Source organism: Choloepus didactylus, chromosome 15 (assembly GCF_015220235.1).
Source record: "Choloepus didactylus isolate mChoDid1 chromosome 15, mChoDid1.pri, whole genome shotgun sequence".
In the NCBI taxonomy this organism is placed as follows: Eukaryota; Metazoa; Chordata; class Mammalia; order Pilosa; family Megalonychidae; genus Choloepus; species Choloepus didactylus.
In genome coordinates, this window is record NC_051321.1 from 85,999,797 (window position 1) to 86,013,404 (window position 13,608).

The 13,608-nt window shown below is 44.4% G+C and overlaps 1 protein-coding gene and 1 pseudogene across 11 annotated transcripts in view; one reads left to right on the forward strand and one right to left on the reverse strand.

Moving 5' to 3' along the window:
- The window catches only part of LOC119510871 (WASH complex subunit 2-like), a 56,586-nt gene that overhangs the window by 18,192 nt on the left and 24,786 nt on the right, over positions 1–13,608 (forward strand). For 5 of the 11 annotated variants that reach the window (XM_037805294.1, XM_037805301.1, XM_037805300.1 and 2 more), the window contains exons 12-18: positions 94–209; positions 675–732; positions 1,823–1,882; positions 2,266–2,439; positions 4,199–4,326; positions 9,338–9,424; positions 12,501–12,602. In XM_037805294.1, the coding sequence (XP_037661222.1) occupies positions 94–209; positions 675–732; positions 1,823–1,882; positions 2,266–2,439; positions 4,199–4,326; positions 9,338–9,424; positions 12,501–12,602 (725 nt within the window). Of the gene's footprint in view, positions 1–93; positions 210–674; positions 733–1,822; positions 1,883–2,265; positions 2,440–4,155; positions 4,327–9,337; positions 9,425–12,500; positions 12,603–13,608 lie in introns of all 11 variants that reach the window. The other 6 variants (XM_037805295.1, XM_037805297.1, XM_037805304.1 and 3 more) reach the window with 4 other exon arrangements.
- Positions 7,883–9,042, reverse strand: LOC119510736 (annotated as a pseudogene).

The window sequence follows — 13,608 nt, forward strand, 5'->3', positions numbered from 1 at the left end:
TTTGGAGAAGATGTTTTAGAGGCTAAAGCCTGGATTTTGAGTTCCAGACCTAGCTTTAACTCTCCCACAAAACCTGGTTTTCTGTTTCCTTAGATGAGGACGATAACCTGTTTGTACCCCCCAAGCTGACCGATGAAGACTTTTCACCGTTTGGTTCTAGAGGAGGCCTGTTCAGTGGCGGGAAGGGACTTTTTGATGACGATGAGGAGGTGAGTTGTAAACAGGGATGTACTCCAGAGCTGGGTCGTGGGTCCTCAGAGAAGAAAGAAACTCTGTTCTTTGGGTGCAGAAAGAGTGACTTTTCAGTTGGAAGGCACTTTTGCTCTTTTGAACATTTTGAACTAAGAATCACGGGGCAAGAAAATACTGTGTCCTGACGTCTTTTGTTAGGTGTGGAGAGGATGTGACAGCATTCATAGTTAATGATTTCCTTGATTAGGAGGTTGTTTCTCACCATATACTGTTTATTTCCTTGTTGGTATCTAATCTCTGGACAGGCTTAAATTGTTTTAAGGTCTAATTGTGCCATAATCTTCACTTAGGAACTAGTAATTTTGTGACAATAATAAATAGGAAGTTTTAAACTTTCCAGGTTGCTTTTCTTTAGAAATCTTCAAATGCAACTACATTTTTCTCTGTTGTTGAATTCTGTGCATATACCTTATTATAACCAGAGTGACCTCTTCACGGAAGCCCCTAAGGATCAGGATGTTCGAGCCTCTGCCAATGAAGGTAAACGTGGATTGGGGGTTGGCTTTTCTATTCGGTGAATGAATTTCCCAGACTGCTTCTTTCCCATTTGGAGATTCAACAGTTAAAGTTGTTCCCAAGCATTGTTTTTAGGCAGGAAGCTATTTTTTCCTCAATCTAGTAAAAAGCAGTTGATATATACTAGTTCCCAAGCATTGTTTTTTTGTTAGGCAGGAAGCTGTTTTTTCCTCAATCTAGTAAAAAGCAGTTCATATTTACTAATTTCACATTTTGGAAAAAGGAGAGTACTATCTATAAAACCACATCAGAATTTTGCCTCCTCCTAATGTGAGGATTCATAAAAAGTCTGCCAGGAAAAAGAATCTATTGTAGTGTTGAGGATATTTTGAATTTAATCCAGTTAAATTCAAATAAACATTCTAAAATTCTGCATGTAAATTGGAGATAAGTAATTCCCCAACCAGGGTAGGCATCAGAATCATCTGGAGTTTTTGAAAAATACAAGTTTAAAAAAAAAAGTTTCTGGAGATTTTATTCCATAAGGTCTCTGGTAGTTCTTGGAAACTGGGAATTAGTTACTTTAAGTGACTCAGCCTCCCCAGGCCATGCGTCTATTGGAATTTGTACTTCTTTGGAAGCTGCTTCTCTCTGTGATTGCTCCAATGTTGGCAGACTTGACTGTCTTGCAGCTTTTGCTCTCTACATTTGGCATCAGTAATTGCCTCATTTCCCTCTTTACTGTTACTGATTTTTTGAGTCTCACATGTTTTGCTGTTCTCTGTTCCCTCTGGTCTAACTGGATAGGGTAGTTAGAACCGTTTTTTGGCAGCTCTGACTGGCCTGCCCTGCCTCACCAGGTGCTCCTCCCCCCCCCCCACCAGCACCCCTGTTGCTGTTTGACCCAGTGATCGTCCATTAGAATCTCCCCTCAGATTGTGATATTCCCAAGGAAAAAGGCGTGAATTGGCAGGGAAGAATATACTTCAGAATTTAGAAATTAATTTAAAAATGTTTATTTATTGTCTGTTTTGTTGCCTTTTACTTCAGGAAGGTGGGTTTAACAGAGAAAGTAATTTTCTTCATGAAATTATCTCTTTCTTTCTCATTCTAGAGCCTTCATCCTCTAAACCTGGGAAGAAAATCCCAGCAGGAGCTGTCTCTGTATTTTTAGGTATTTTAACTTAGGTTTTTGTTCAGTCATTTTTCTGATGTGTATGACAAATTGTTTTGTCGTTTTCTAGTCATTGTCTTCTGAGGACTGGCTGGAGGGTAGGAGGTCTCTGGTAGCTTCAGAGGGCATGCATCACCCCTTTGCCAATGTTAGCTCATCTGTTTTGGAAACCATTAACCTGGATTTCTTTGTGCTGGAGTGAACCAGATGGGTCTCCATTGTGGGACTTCCGGTGCTAGTAGCAGATGGAGGTTGTTGGGCCCCGTCAGTGTATTCTGTGGATGAACTGAAACGGAAAGTTCCTTGTGGGTGGAACTTCCTCCCCTTCACGTTGGGAGGCCCCCGCTGGCTCACAGCTGTGGCCGTCTTTCCTCCACCCACAGGGGATGCTGGTGTGTTTGGTGCCAGCTCTGCTCCATCGCTGAAGGAGCCCCAAAAGCCTGAGCGCCCCTCTCCTGGGAGAAGCCCACACATTCCAGCTCCGGCCGGCCTCTTTGATGATGAGGAGGATGACGATGACTTTTTTACAACATCCCGCAGCAAACCTTCCCAGAAAGGTATCTGTTCCAGACTTAAAAAGGACATATAGCTCCTCCAGTTCTATATCTCTTGCAGTGCCAGAATTCCTTCTCAGGCCTGCCTGTTACTGGATCCTCCAACCTCTACTTCAGTGGTTATAGTGGCTCGCAGGTCTCTCATTCATGCACCAGGCTTCTCTGTGTTGGGAATGATCACTAGGGTTATCATCCTCTCAAAGAGCTGAGATCTGTTCCCCTATAATTTCTGCTCAGGATTTCTATTTCTGACCTTTGGAGTTACAGAGAGTTTTAATCATGCTATTTCCCTGGCAGTCCTTAGTAAATGATAGGCGCACAACGTTCCCCACAGGCTCTTCAGCACCAGCTTCTCTTCTGTCTGCCAGGAATCCCAGGTGCCCTTGACCTCTCCTTGTGGACAGGGTTTTCAGCAGATGGCTCTCTCCTTCTCCCTTCACATCCAAGTCACTGTTCTTGAAGTCCTTCTTCTATGTCAGCATTCTTTAATTTGCACACAAGTCTCCCAGGCTCTAGTTAAAATGGAGATTCTGGCTCAGTCGGCTGAGGTGGGGCCTGGGATCCCTCATGTCCAGCTGGGTCCCAGTGGCCTCAGAGGCTGCTGGTGTGTATGTCTCTCCTGGAGAGCAAGGCCACAGTGACTGGGCGCTACCAGGCTCTTCCGGGAGAGAAGGTTGGTCACTCAGGTGCACGTGGTTTTCAGCCCCTTGACAGAAGGGCCCCTTCTCTTAGGAAGAGGTGGGACCAAGAGGCGTTGAAAAGCAGGCTTTCTGATTTAGTCTCTTCTCCCAGTGGTAGGTGTTGAAAGTAAAGATAGAAGCAGAGTTAAGAGGGAAATGATGGCCTACTCATTTTAGAAAGAGGGCAAACAGGCATGATGCACTCAGATCTAGGCAGACTGAGATAGCAGGGGCTTGTGTAGTGCTCACTGGGTGGACATTGAGAACCAACCTGGAGCCACAGATAACGCTGATGCTGCTTTCCTGTGGCAGCTGGTTTCCCAGACACTCATGAGCCAGGGCCCTTATGGCTCATTCGGTGCAGCAGTGCTGTGGCAGTGAAAGCTCGGAAACCACCCAGATACTCATCAGCAGGGTACAGGAGGGTCCATCCATTCAGTGGGATTTTGTGAAGCCATTGAAAAGAACGAAGTTGATACATGTTGACATGGGATGATAGCCAAGGTACATTAAGTGAAGAAGTAAATTGTTGGGTACATTGTTCAAATTATGCTAAAATCCCTTACTTGTTAATAACTACAGTCAGTACGTTGGTCTATCCTTTGGGGGAATCAGAAGCATATGTATGGCTGGAGTTATGGGGAGTTTTCAGTATTTGCTTTTATATGTTTCTGTAGTGTGGGGCTTTTTGCAGAGCAGGAGCCTAGAATGACTGACTTGATGGCTCTTAAATACGATCTTTCTTTTGAACAGCCTCTCCTTACCTATAAAGTCAGCCCAAGCTATTCTAAGCACTGGGTTGCTGCTGCTTGAATAAGGTGGTTAAATTGTCCTGTATTCCATTTGAGCTGTGTGGTGCTCTTTGCGAAATTCCAAGATACCACTATTTTTTGGGGGGTGGGGGGGGTGGAGAGTGCAATGGGGAGCTGGTAAGAAGTATGTTTCCATTGAATATTTCTTCATAACTTATCAAGAAACAAAATAATTTTCTATTTATTCTTTGGGATGGAAGATTTTTAATAAATGAATTTTATGGCAGGATTTTTGACCTTCATGTAATTCCATGTTGTATTTTTCTAAAGACAAAGTCAAATCCACTGCTGATATCTTTGATGATGAGGAAGGAGAGCTGTTTAAAGAAAAAACCGTAGCTTTGCCAGAAGCTACTATAAAACAGACAGAGGAAAATAAAGCAAGAGCAGAGAAAAAGGTGAGTGGGAAGGGAAGAATGAACATGGTGTGGATTTGGTGCATTGTGTTAGTTCATCGGGAAGCATCATTTCCCTTCGGTTTATTAGGAAAAATGACAAACATTCAGGAAAGTTGAAAGAAAAGTACAATGCACACCCAAATAACTGCTATCCACATTCAACAATTGTTAATATTTTGCCAAATATTTCATCTCTCTGAACTTTTCTATATGTGTTTTTGTCCTGAACTATCTGAAAGTAAGTTGTAGCCATCACAACATTTCACCCCTAAATATGTTGTCATGCATCTCTTAAAGAGACTCCTGTATAGACAAAAAGCCATTAACACAGCTAGTGGAGTAATAGTCATTCTGTAGTACAGCCTAACACCTAGTCCATATTTGGATAACTCCAGTTGTCCTAAAATGTGTTTTTAAAATCACACCCAAGAAAATATAATTTTAAAATTTAATATGTGGTCCATATTCCAGTTTCCCTGCATGTCCCAGAGATCTTTTATAGCTTTTTTTTAAATTTTTTAAATGCAGTTTTTTTAGATATATTCACACACCATACAGTATATCCAAAAATAAATAAACAAAAGGAATCCGGGATCCAGACAGTGTTCACACGTTCCATTTGGTTGCCCTCTTTAGTCTCCTTTTAATCTGAAACACCATCCTCCAAGCATACTTCTTTTATTTTTTAGTTTTTACAGCAGGCCAGTTGTCTTATAGAATGCCTCACATTCTGAATTTGCCTGATTTTCTTCTGATTAGATTCAGACGAAACATTTTGGCAGATCCAGACTGGCAAGGTTGCATGTCCTGTCGCCTCACCTCACAAGGCCCCACGTTTCCGTCATCCCCTGTGGGTGATGCCGGGTTTGATCGCTTGGTTAAATGGCACCCCTGTATCATCCTGTTGGAGGGGCACCCTGATCTCCAAGGTGCTTTAGACACTATGTGAATATCTTATTCTTGACCAGCCTTTCACTCAGGTTTTAACATCCGCTGATCTTTTCCTGAATCTGTTTTTACATTGGAGGGTGCAAAAGAATGTTTTTCTAATTCTACCATTTCTTCTACATTTATTAACTGGCATTCCACTGAATAGAAGAGCTTTCTCTCCTCTTCCTTCCCACTTTGTTTGGTATCACAGTGCATCCTGGATTCTTTATTCATTGTATTAAATTCATTGTATTAACTTCATTGTATTAAAGTCTGACCATCATTTTTTTATTTTAACTTTTGAAGTTTGAAGTACCCTAAAACCTACAGGGCAGTTATGAAAATGCAAGCTCCAAAAAAGAGATCTCTAATAACTGCCCCCCCGCCATACCCAGGTCCCAATTTTAACATGTCTCTACACTTGCCATATCCTTCTGTCTAGGTATTCATCAACCTTTCAATCCATCTGTCTGTCTCTATCAGTCCATTTTCTGAACACTTGAGTTTAGGTCATATACATCTTACCCTTGAACACAGTGCTTCCATGTACATTTCTTAAAAACAAGGATAATTCACTTGTGTAACCATCAAGTGCAGTTATCAAGTTCAAGAAATTAAACATTGATTAAAGCATATAGCCTATATGCCAATTTTTTCAAATGTCTTTGGCATTCTGCAGTCTGATTATAACATGTCATGGTGTGGGTCTATTTGGGTTTATTCCATTTGTAGTTTGCTGAGCATCTTAGATGTGTTTATTTATGTCTTTTGTTAAAATTGGAAAGTTTTCAGCCATTATTTCTTTGAATGTTCTTTCTGCTCCTTTCTTCTCCTTCTGGAATTCCCACAGTGTGTTTATTGGTGCTCTTGATGGGGTCCCAGTGGTTCCTCAGGCTCTTCATTCTTCTTTCTGCTCCTCATTCTGGGTAGCTTCAAGTTATCTTGTCTTCAGATTCACTGATTCTTTGGCCACCTCCAACTTGCTGTTGAACCTCTGTAGGGAATTTTTAATTTCTGTAACTGTGGTCTTCAGCTCTGTTTGGTTCTTTTCATGCTTTCCATCTGTATTGATATTCTCTTTGTGTTCTTCCATTGCTTTCCTGATTTCCTTTAGTTTTTTTCTCGTATTTCCCTTTAGCTCTTTGAGCATATTTAGGACTGTTTTTAAAAAAAATTTGGAATATCCCAGGTCTGTTCCTCCTCATTGATGGGTTTCTGACACTTTAATTTCTTCCTTTGCTTGGACCCTTATTTCCTGTCTCTGTATGTTTTGTGATCTTCTGTTGAAACCTGGACATTTTGGTATGTTAATATGTTATTGCTGGAATTTAGACTCTCAACTCTCTGCTCCTTAGCTTATTTCAAGCTAATCTTATGATAGTGCTTTCCTTGAATGCCAGGAGCTAACAGAAAAAAAGAAAAAGGAGAAAAAGAAAACACCTTTTCCAGTCCTTGCGGATTGACCAGTGAGAGTGTTCTCCTTCAGGGCTTGTCCATACAAGGAGTTACAAGAACAGCTCCAGGCCAAAGTGTAGGGGCCACCCTGATTCTTTCTGCACATGCATCTTGTCTTGGGCATGTGCCTGTGACCCTGGGAATCTTCCCACATACACAGATATGATTGTCCCCTCTTCCCTAGGAAACAGTGTCCTTAAGTCCCCGGGCACTGCACTGAGTGTTATATAGCTGGCCGTACTTCGCATCAGGCAGCTGCTTGACTACTTTCCCACAGCATACTGTAGGAGAGCTCTGTGAGCCGCCTTCTACCTGCAGAACAAGTTCTGGGAAGGCGAGTCCCTCAACCCACTCCTACACAGATTGGACCAGACATACAAACTCCCAGTATGTGCGTGAGGGTTACTCTGCTCCCTCCAGAACTGGGTTTAGAGATCCACACTGGAAGCATGGGTTGACTCTGCCGAGTTTGGGAGGGGTGGGGAAAGGGCCAGCCAGGGCTCCAGGAGATCCTGGGCTTCTTTTTTTTTTTTTTTTGGTGTGTGTTCCAATAAACTTTTATTTACAGAAACAGGAGGTGGGTGTAATTGGTCTCACAGGCAGTAGTTTGCTGACCCCTCAACAAGATCAATTTCAATTCTTTGCTTAAACTTATTCTGGGCAACCCTAATTAGCAGTTATGTAATATCTGCCTGAATACTTAGGTCACTCAGAATCCATAAAGTAATTTTTTTCATTTGTGCACAGACCCTGATTCTATCTAGAGAATTTTTTAATGTACAGAGCTAAAATCACCAACCTTATGACTTCCACCCATAGAGAGTTTACTTTTGTTAGGATCTTTTGCTTCACTAGTGGATGCCATGCCAGATTACTCAAGGATACTCAGGTTTACTCTGATTGGAGAAATACTAATGTGGAACATGCTTCTGTGGTAAGCACTAGGCAAAGAGAAAATAGAGTCCTCATAGGATGGGCTCACTTCTCACACACCACCCACCATTAGCAGATTATTAGACAGAGGATACCTTGGGTTAGCGCAAAGGAAAGTGGTTGACAACAGGTGAGTACAGCCACACCTGGAGCTGAGGAGGCAGTCCTGGCTGTGGAAATGGATATCCGTGATATCTAAGAGTCAGGGTTTCCTGGCCCAGGAAGCTCTTCTTAGCACTTAGTAGCACACACAGCTGGCATCTGGCATGAAAGGGTCTCCAGTAAGCTTTTTCAGCTTAGCCAACAATTCTTCCTGTTCTGGCTGCACTTGTAACCTTCCCTTGAAGTCATCTTCTGTGTGCTCCTTCACTGGCATTCTGACTCCTTCAGGAAGATTGCCTTAGATTATTTCCAAGAAATCTCTGCAAAGGTAGAACTCAGCCCACTGATCTGAACCACTTGTCTCATGGGTGGTAAGGCCTGAGCCCAGGAATGTTTTTCTGCCTTAGTCCTGCAGCCGCAGCACCTCCATGGTTTTGATGGGCCTCGTGCGACTTTCCTCGACTCTAGTGGAGAGATCATTGCAGAGGTTGTGAGCATATTGGGCACAACTCTCTGATGGGGCCATGTCATGTGCTGTCAGGTGAATGTTTAAAACCCCATATTCGTAATCTGTCTCCAGATGAACGGATCTCGCTTCCACTTTTCCCCTCTTCTTCTGGGCTCTTGTGCTGTAGTTAGGTTCTTGTATCTTCTGTTGCCGTGGGTGGGTTTGTCTCAGAGTGCTGACTGGTGCTCAGGAGAATGCCCTATGAAGAACTGATGGGATTCTCTCCTGAAGTTTTGAACCTTAGGAGAGAAAGCGCTTGTCTGAAAATGGTCCCATCCTTCAGGCACTGTTTGCACTTTGCTGCTGCAGCCTATAGTTGGGCAAGTAGCCTTTTTCTTGATTCATTGCCCACCCTGTTACTACAATCCTTTGTTTCCTGGAGCTTTTAGAATGATGTTTGTGCCAGTACTTGCTGCGTGTCTGCCATCACTCTTCTTTCAGATGCTCACATGTTGTGTGTTTGGCCAGTGGCTTGTGTGCCCATCAGTCTTTAAGCACTTGCTGTCCTTTCCCATGCTGTCCTGCAGAGCATGGCCCACAGATGCACATTTCGTTGTGCCACCTCCTTGCCGTGACGTCCTGACATCCCTGCCATCGCCCGCATCCCAGTCCCAGCATTCCGAACCCAGTGGGCTCCCAGGCGGTCTGCAGCTGTGCCTACCTGCTGCACACTCTGTGGCATAGGCAGTCTGTCCTGCTTGCCGGCACCTGTCTGTGCCCTTGCTTTTTCTTGCTCTTTGCCCACGTGATCCCCTCTGCCTGGAGTGTCCTAACCTGTTCATCTCCATGTGCCCAGGCCTTGTCTGTCTTTCCAGGCACAGTTCACATTCACTCTCTCAAGGAGCTGTTCCTTCCCTCTTGTCTAACTTAACCTTATCTTCCTTTGTTTTAAAGCTTTGCATTGATTTTATCCATGCCCAGGTCTGCAGCATCTTCACTTCCCCAGCACATGCTGGTGCCTTAGTCATTGTAGGTACTCAGCAAATTTTCTAGGTGTATGATTGAGTCAACCCTCCTTTCCAGGTGTCTTAGCTGTTAATTGTTATTTTTTTTTGTTTTTGTTTTGTTTTCTTTTAAACAAAGGTTACCCTTCCTTCCAGCAAAAATCTGAAGCCCTCGTCAGAAACAAATACTCAGAAAGGGTTATTTTCAGATGAGGAGGACTCTGAGGTACGGATTTTTATTCTTACTGCTGGAAATTAAGTCACAGATATGACATTAGAAACTATTTCTGAACCAGAGTTTTCTCAGTGGTGGTTCAAGATTTTTGATAAGTATTTCAGTTTTTGTTTGTTTTAAAGACAATCTCTTAAGAGTGTATGGTCTTTAGAAAGCAGTGTGTATACAGTGTTTTTCACTCTGGGTCTGGACCCAGTGCCATCCTGCCTGGGAGGCAAATACTTTCAGTTCAGGGGTGTTTTTCACTGAAGACAGCCTGCCGAGACGGTATTCAAGGAAATTCGGTTCTGATGGAAAATCAGTGCTGCTCGAAGTCTTGAGTGCTTATCAGTCTACAGTGTGATGAGGCGCTTGTGCCAGAATTGAAATCAGCATGCTGCTGCCTTTATCAGCAGTGTCACTGGCCAGACAGTCTACATGCTGACATATATTCTGGCCCAAGCCTTTATCTTGCTGCAAACGGTGACGGTTTGTGGGCTGGCCCTGCTTGTACATGGCCCTGACCCCTCCAGGCAGGTCTGTGCCAGCTCTTGGAGGCGTCACTGCTGTTTTCAACTCCTAGAAGCCTGGGCCCTTTTAGAACTGATTTTAGGCTAGCCTCTTAGGGATTGGAAACCTGCATGAGAATGTAAGGTGAAGTAATAAATCCCTTCCCCAGAAAAATGTGTTGATAGGCCAAAATTTATGTGTCATTTCAAGAAATTGTGGACTTTGTTGAAAGGCCTCTTGGTTAGACTTTGCCCTCACAGCCAGGATGAACATAAATGTGTATGTGTATAACCCTCTGGATCTGGGCTGATCACCTTAAATGTAACATTGAACGGCTGGCAATCAGAGCATGGGAATTAACCCCAGGCCAGTTAAGCCAGATTCCCAGCATGTGGGCCTGGTGTGCTGTGCCCTGCTGCCCGGTCTTGTCCCTGTGCTCCACCTGCCACCCGCCATAGCCACCTAGCAAGCCCGTTCGGGTCCTGGCACTGGCCCTTTGCTCCATGTGGAGCCTTGTTCCTCATTCGTCCCAGGTCTCAGCAGCACAGTTCTCTGGGAGGCCTTCCCTAGTGAGTGTGCCCACCATGGTGAGCCCCCCTGCACAGCCACCCCGCTGTCCCCTCTTCTTTTTCATTTTTCACCACGGTACTTGGTGCTACATGACCTTGTAATTTTACTCTTTTATTTGGTCGCCATCTCTCTCCCCAGCTAGAGTCAGCTCCACGAGGGCAAGGACATTTTGTCCCCTCCCCGTATTGCTGACACCTAGGTGGTGCCTGGCCCACGGTAGGCTGTCAGTGGTTGTTGTCTCCATGAGGAACCACATGTGAGCAGTTTGATACTTAGCAGGTGCCCCGGTTATTTGCTGCTGTGAAAGAGATCACTGCAAAACTTGTCATCTCTGGTTCTAGAGGCTGACTGGGCTCAGCTGCTAGCTCTTCTTAGGTTCTCTCATGTGGTTTCCATCTGGAAGCACCTGGGATGAGAATCGTCTCATGCGCATGTCTGGTGCCTGCACTGGAAAGGCCAGGACAGCTGGGGCTCTTGGGGCGTCTCTGTGGCGGTGTGATCTTGCAGCCTGGCAGCCGCAGGGAGCCGAACTTCCCAGGAGGTCGCTGAGCATCCAAAGGGAGGTTCCCGAGATAGGCGGAAGCCGTTTCGCCTTGAAGTCGCACTGTTACTTCTGCCACATTCTCTTGGTTGAGGCAGTCACCAGAGCCCTCCCAGCTCCCAGGGGAGGGAGTGTAGACCACTTCTTGATGGTGGGACTGTGAAAGAATTGGTGGGCGTATTTTAAAACCACCACCTCCTCCCAGTCCGTGTCCATCATAGAGTGAATGTTTCTCTTGGATGCCACTGGGCTGCCCAGTCAGGGAGAAGTAAGGAGAGCAGTATGGGAATGGGGCTTTGGACCGAAGAGGTGGATCCTCTCTGCTGCTTGTGTCAGGTGTGGGCTGAAGCTGCCCATTGGAAGCATTTTGACAATAACCTGGGGGATGTGTTCAAAGTGATGGAAATGCCTTGTTTTTTCAGCACTAAGTGAGGTCCAAAACCACGATGTTGAAATTTGATTTTGTTCTTTGGTTTTCTTTCTTTTGGTTTATTTTTGTGTTTTCAAGCAGCAGAGCCCTTTTTTTTAAATGAAATCTTGCCAGTGGGTCAAGGGCAGGAGGGACACGGGAAGCCTGGAGCTCCTCTTGTGGGGGCCTTTTCATCCTGCAGGGCATAGGCAAGAACTCCTGCTCTGGAGAAGGAGCTCTTTTTAGTTAATGAACTAGTTCAGTCTGTGTTTGAAGAGCAGACAGTGATCCCATAACTAAAAAAAAAACTACTCAAAGAGGTCTTAGATGTTCTTGTCCCATTTAATTCTCTGGCTCTTGTCCCTTGAGGTTTCTCCTGCCAAGGGAAATGATGTCCTATTTCGTGTTTCTGATCCATGCAGCTCGGTCAGCAAATCTTTCTTTTCTATGCAGGCTGACCTTTGTAGCATTTTGAGAATTTCTTCAGGATCTATCTGAAGCATTCTTTGCCTGGTGTGCAATATCCCATGGCGGTAGTTCAAATGGAATAGCAAACATTTTTAAGTAAAAGTTTATTTTGTATTTATTTAAAGAATCACCATAACCTTAAATGAAGAGTGGTGTGTTGCCCAGTGACTGGGGCCTGCCTCTCCTTCCATGGAATCTGTTCAATAGCTGATTCTTCTGGTGGAAGAGGGAGATACTCTTATTTATCAGCCTGGTAGGGCATGGGTTTAGAAAATTCCCTCCTGCCTAACGGCATTCAGGTGGGGATTTGGAAATCCCTGGGCTCTGACAAGGCTGCCTCAAGTTCCAGCAGGAGCCTCTTCCTGCTGGACCCCACAGGAGTTTGTCCCATACCCTCAGGACAGACCTCTGGTAAATTTCCCTTTAAGGGGCTCTGCCTCAGCCCCTTCCCTCTCTGATCATCAGTGAGCTCAAGATAAGCCCAAATATATGGCAGCCTGTGTCCTGGCCTTCATTGATTTATATTGAACTGACATTTAAAAGACTCTTCTATACCTTTCTAACTTGCAATATTTGTCTCAATCTTCCAGCAGGATTTATTTACTTATCAAAATGCAAGTAAGTCAAAAAGTGCACCTTCCCTGCCTGGCAAACTCCCTACGCCAGTCTCACTGTTCGATGATGATGAAGAGGTAAACACTGTTATTGAAATATTAGATAATTAACTTCTAGATTAGCAGAAAACAATTTCTGTTTTAGCCTCCTGGCCAGAGACTTACACATGGCAGAAGGTGATAGGGAAATAGTCAACCTATGTGGGGTTTATGCAACAAAAATACTTTATTCACTGCTTTGTTATGTTTTCTGAGCTGTACAATGGGAGGGACATTAGATTCCTGACCTAGTTCTTATGGAAGGTTCTATAGATTCCATTTTTAAAAATCTACATTGAAGAAATACCTTTTAGAGGCTGGATCTTTGTTACACCCAGTGACACACACACAGAATGTCTTGGATAAGGTGGGAGAGGACAGGAGGAGGCGGCTGTGTTCTGACCTCGCCTTTCCCTCCCTCCCTGGCTAGCAAGAGCATATAGGGGGAGGGTAATAAAGAGGGAGGGTAACGGAATTGTAACCAGCATACAATATTGCACAGTGGCTAAAAACGTAGACTTTGGCATCAGAGCCCCCAGTCCTATCCCAGCTCCCCAACTTGCAAAGCAGGGGATGTATCGCAGGGAAAGTAACTTTCTGAATCTCATGTGCCCTAGCACACAGGGCGGTGGTGACAGTTGAAACAGGTGACTGTGGAGTGCTTAGCTCAGTGTCTGCTGCCTAGTGAGTAGATTGTGAGCATTAACTCCTACCATTAGTGTCCCCGTTTGCCATGCGTTCACTGTTCTCGTGGCCTTTTCTCCCTTCCCCCCTTACGGGATCCCTTCTTCTCTCTACAGGTCAGGCCTGTGGATGCTGAGTGTTTTGTCATCCTAACTCTGTCTCAGGCCCTCTGATGTTTTCTTCCCATTACCTTGAAATAATATAGTGCCTTAGTAACAGGCCCTTGTGCAGTGCTTCACTGTACAGGAGCTTGCAAGTGACATCGAATCTACAGGAATCAGCCCTTCATCGGCCATTAATTTTATTTAGTTAATTTTGTACTATCTTTTTAAAATTTATCAGAAGCACAAGGCATAACTTC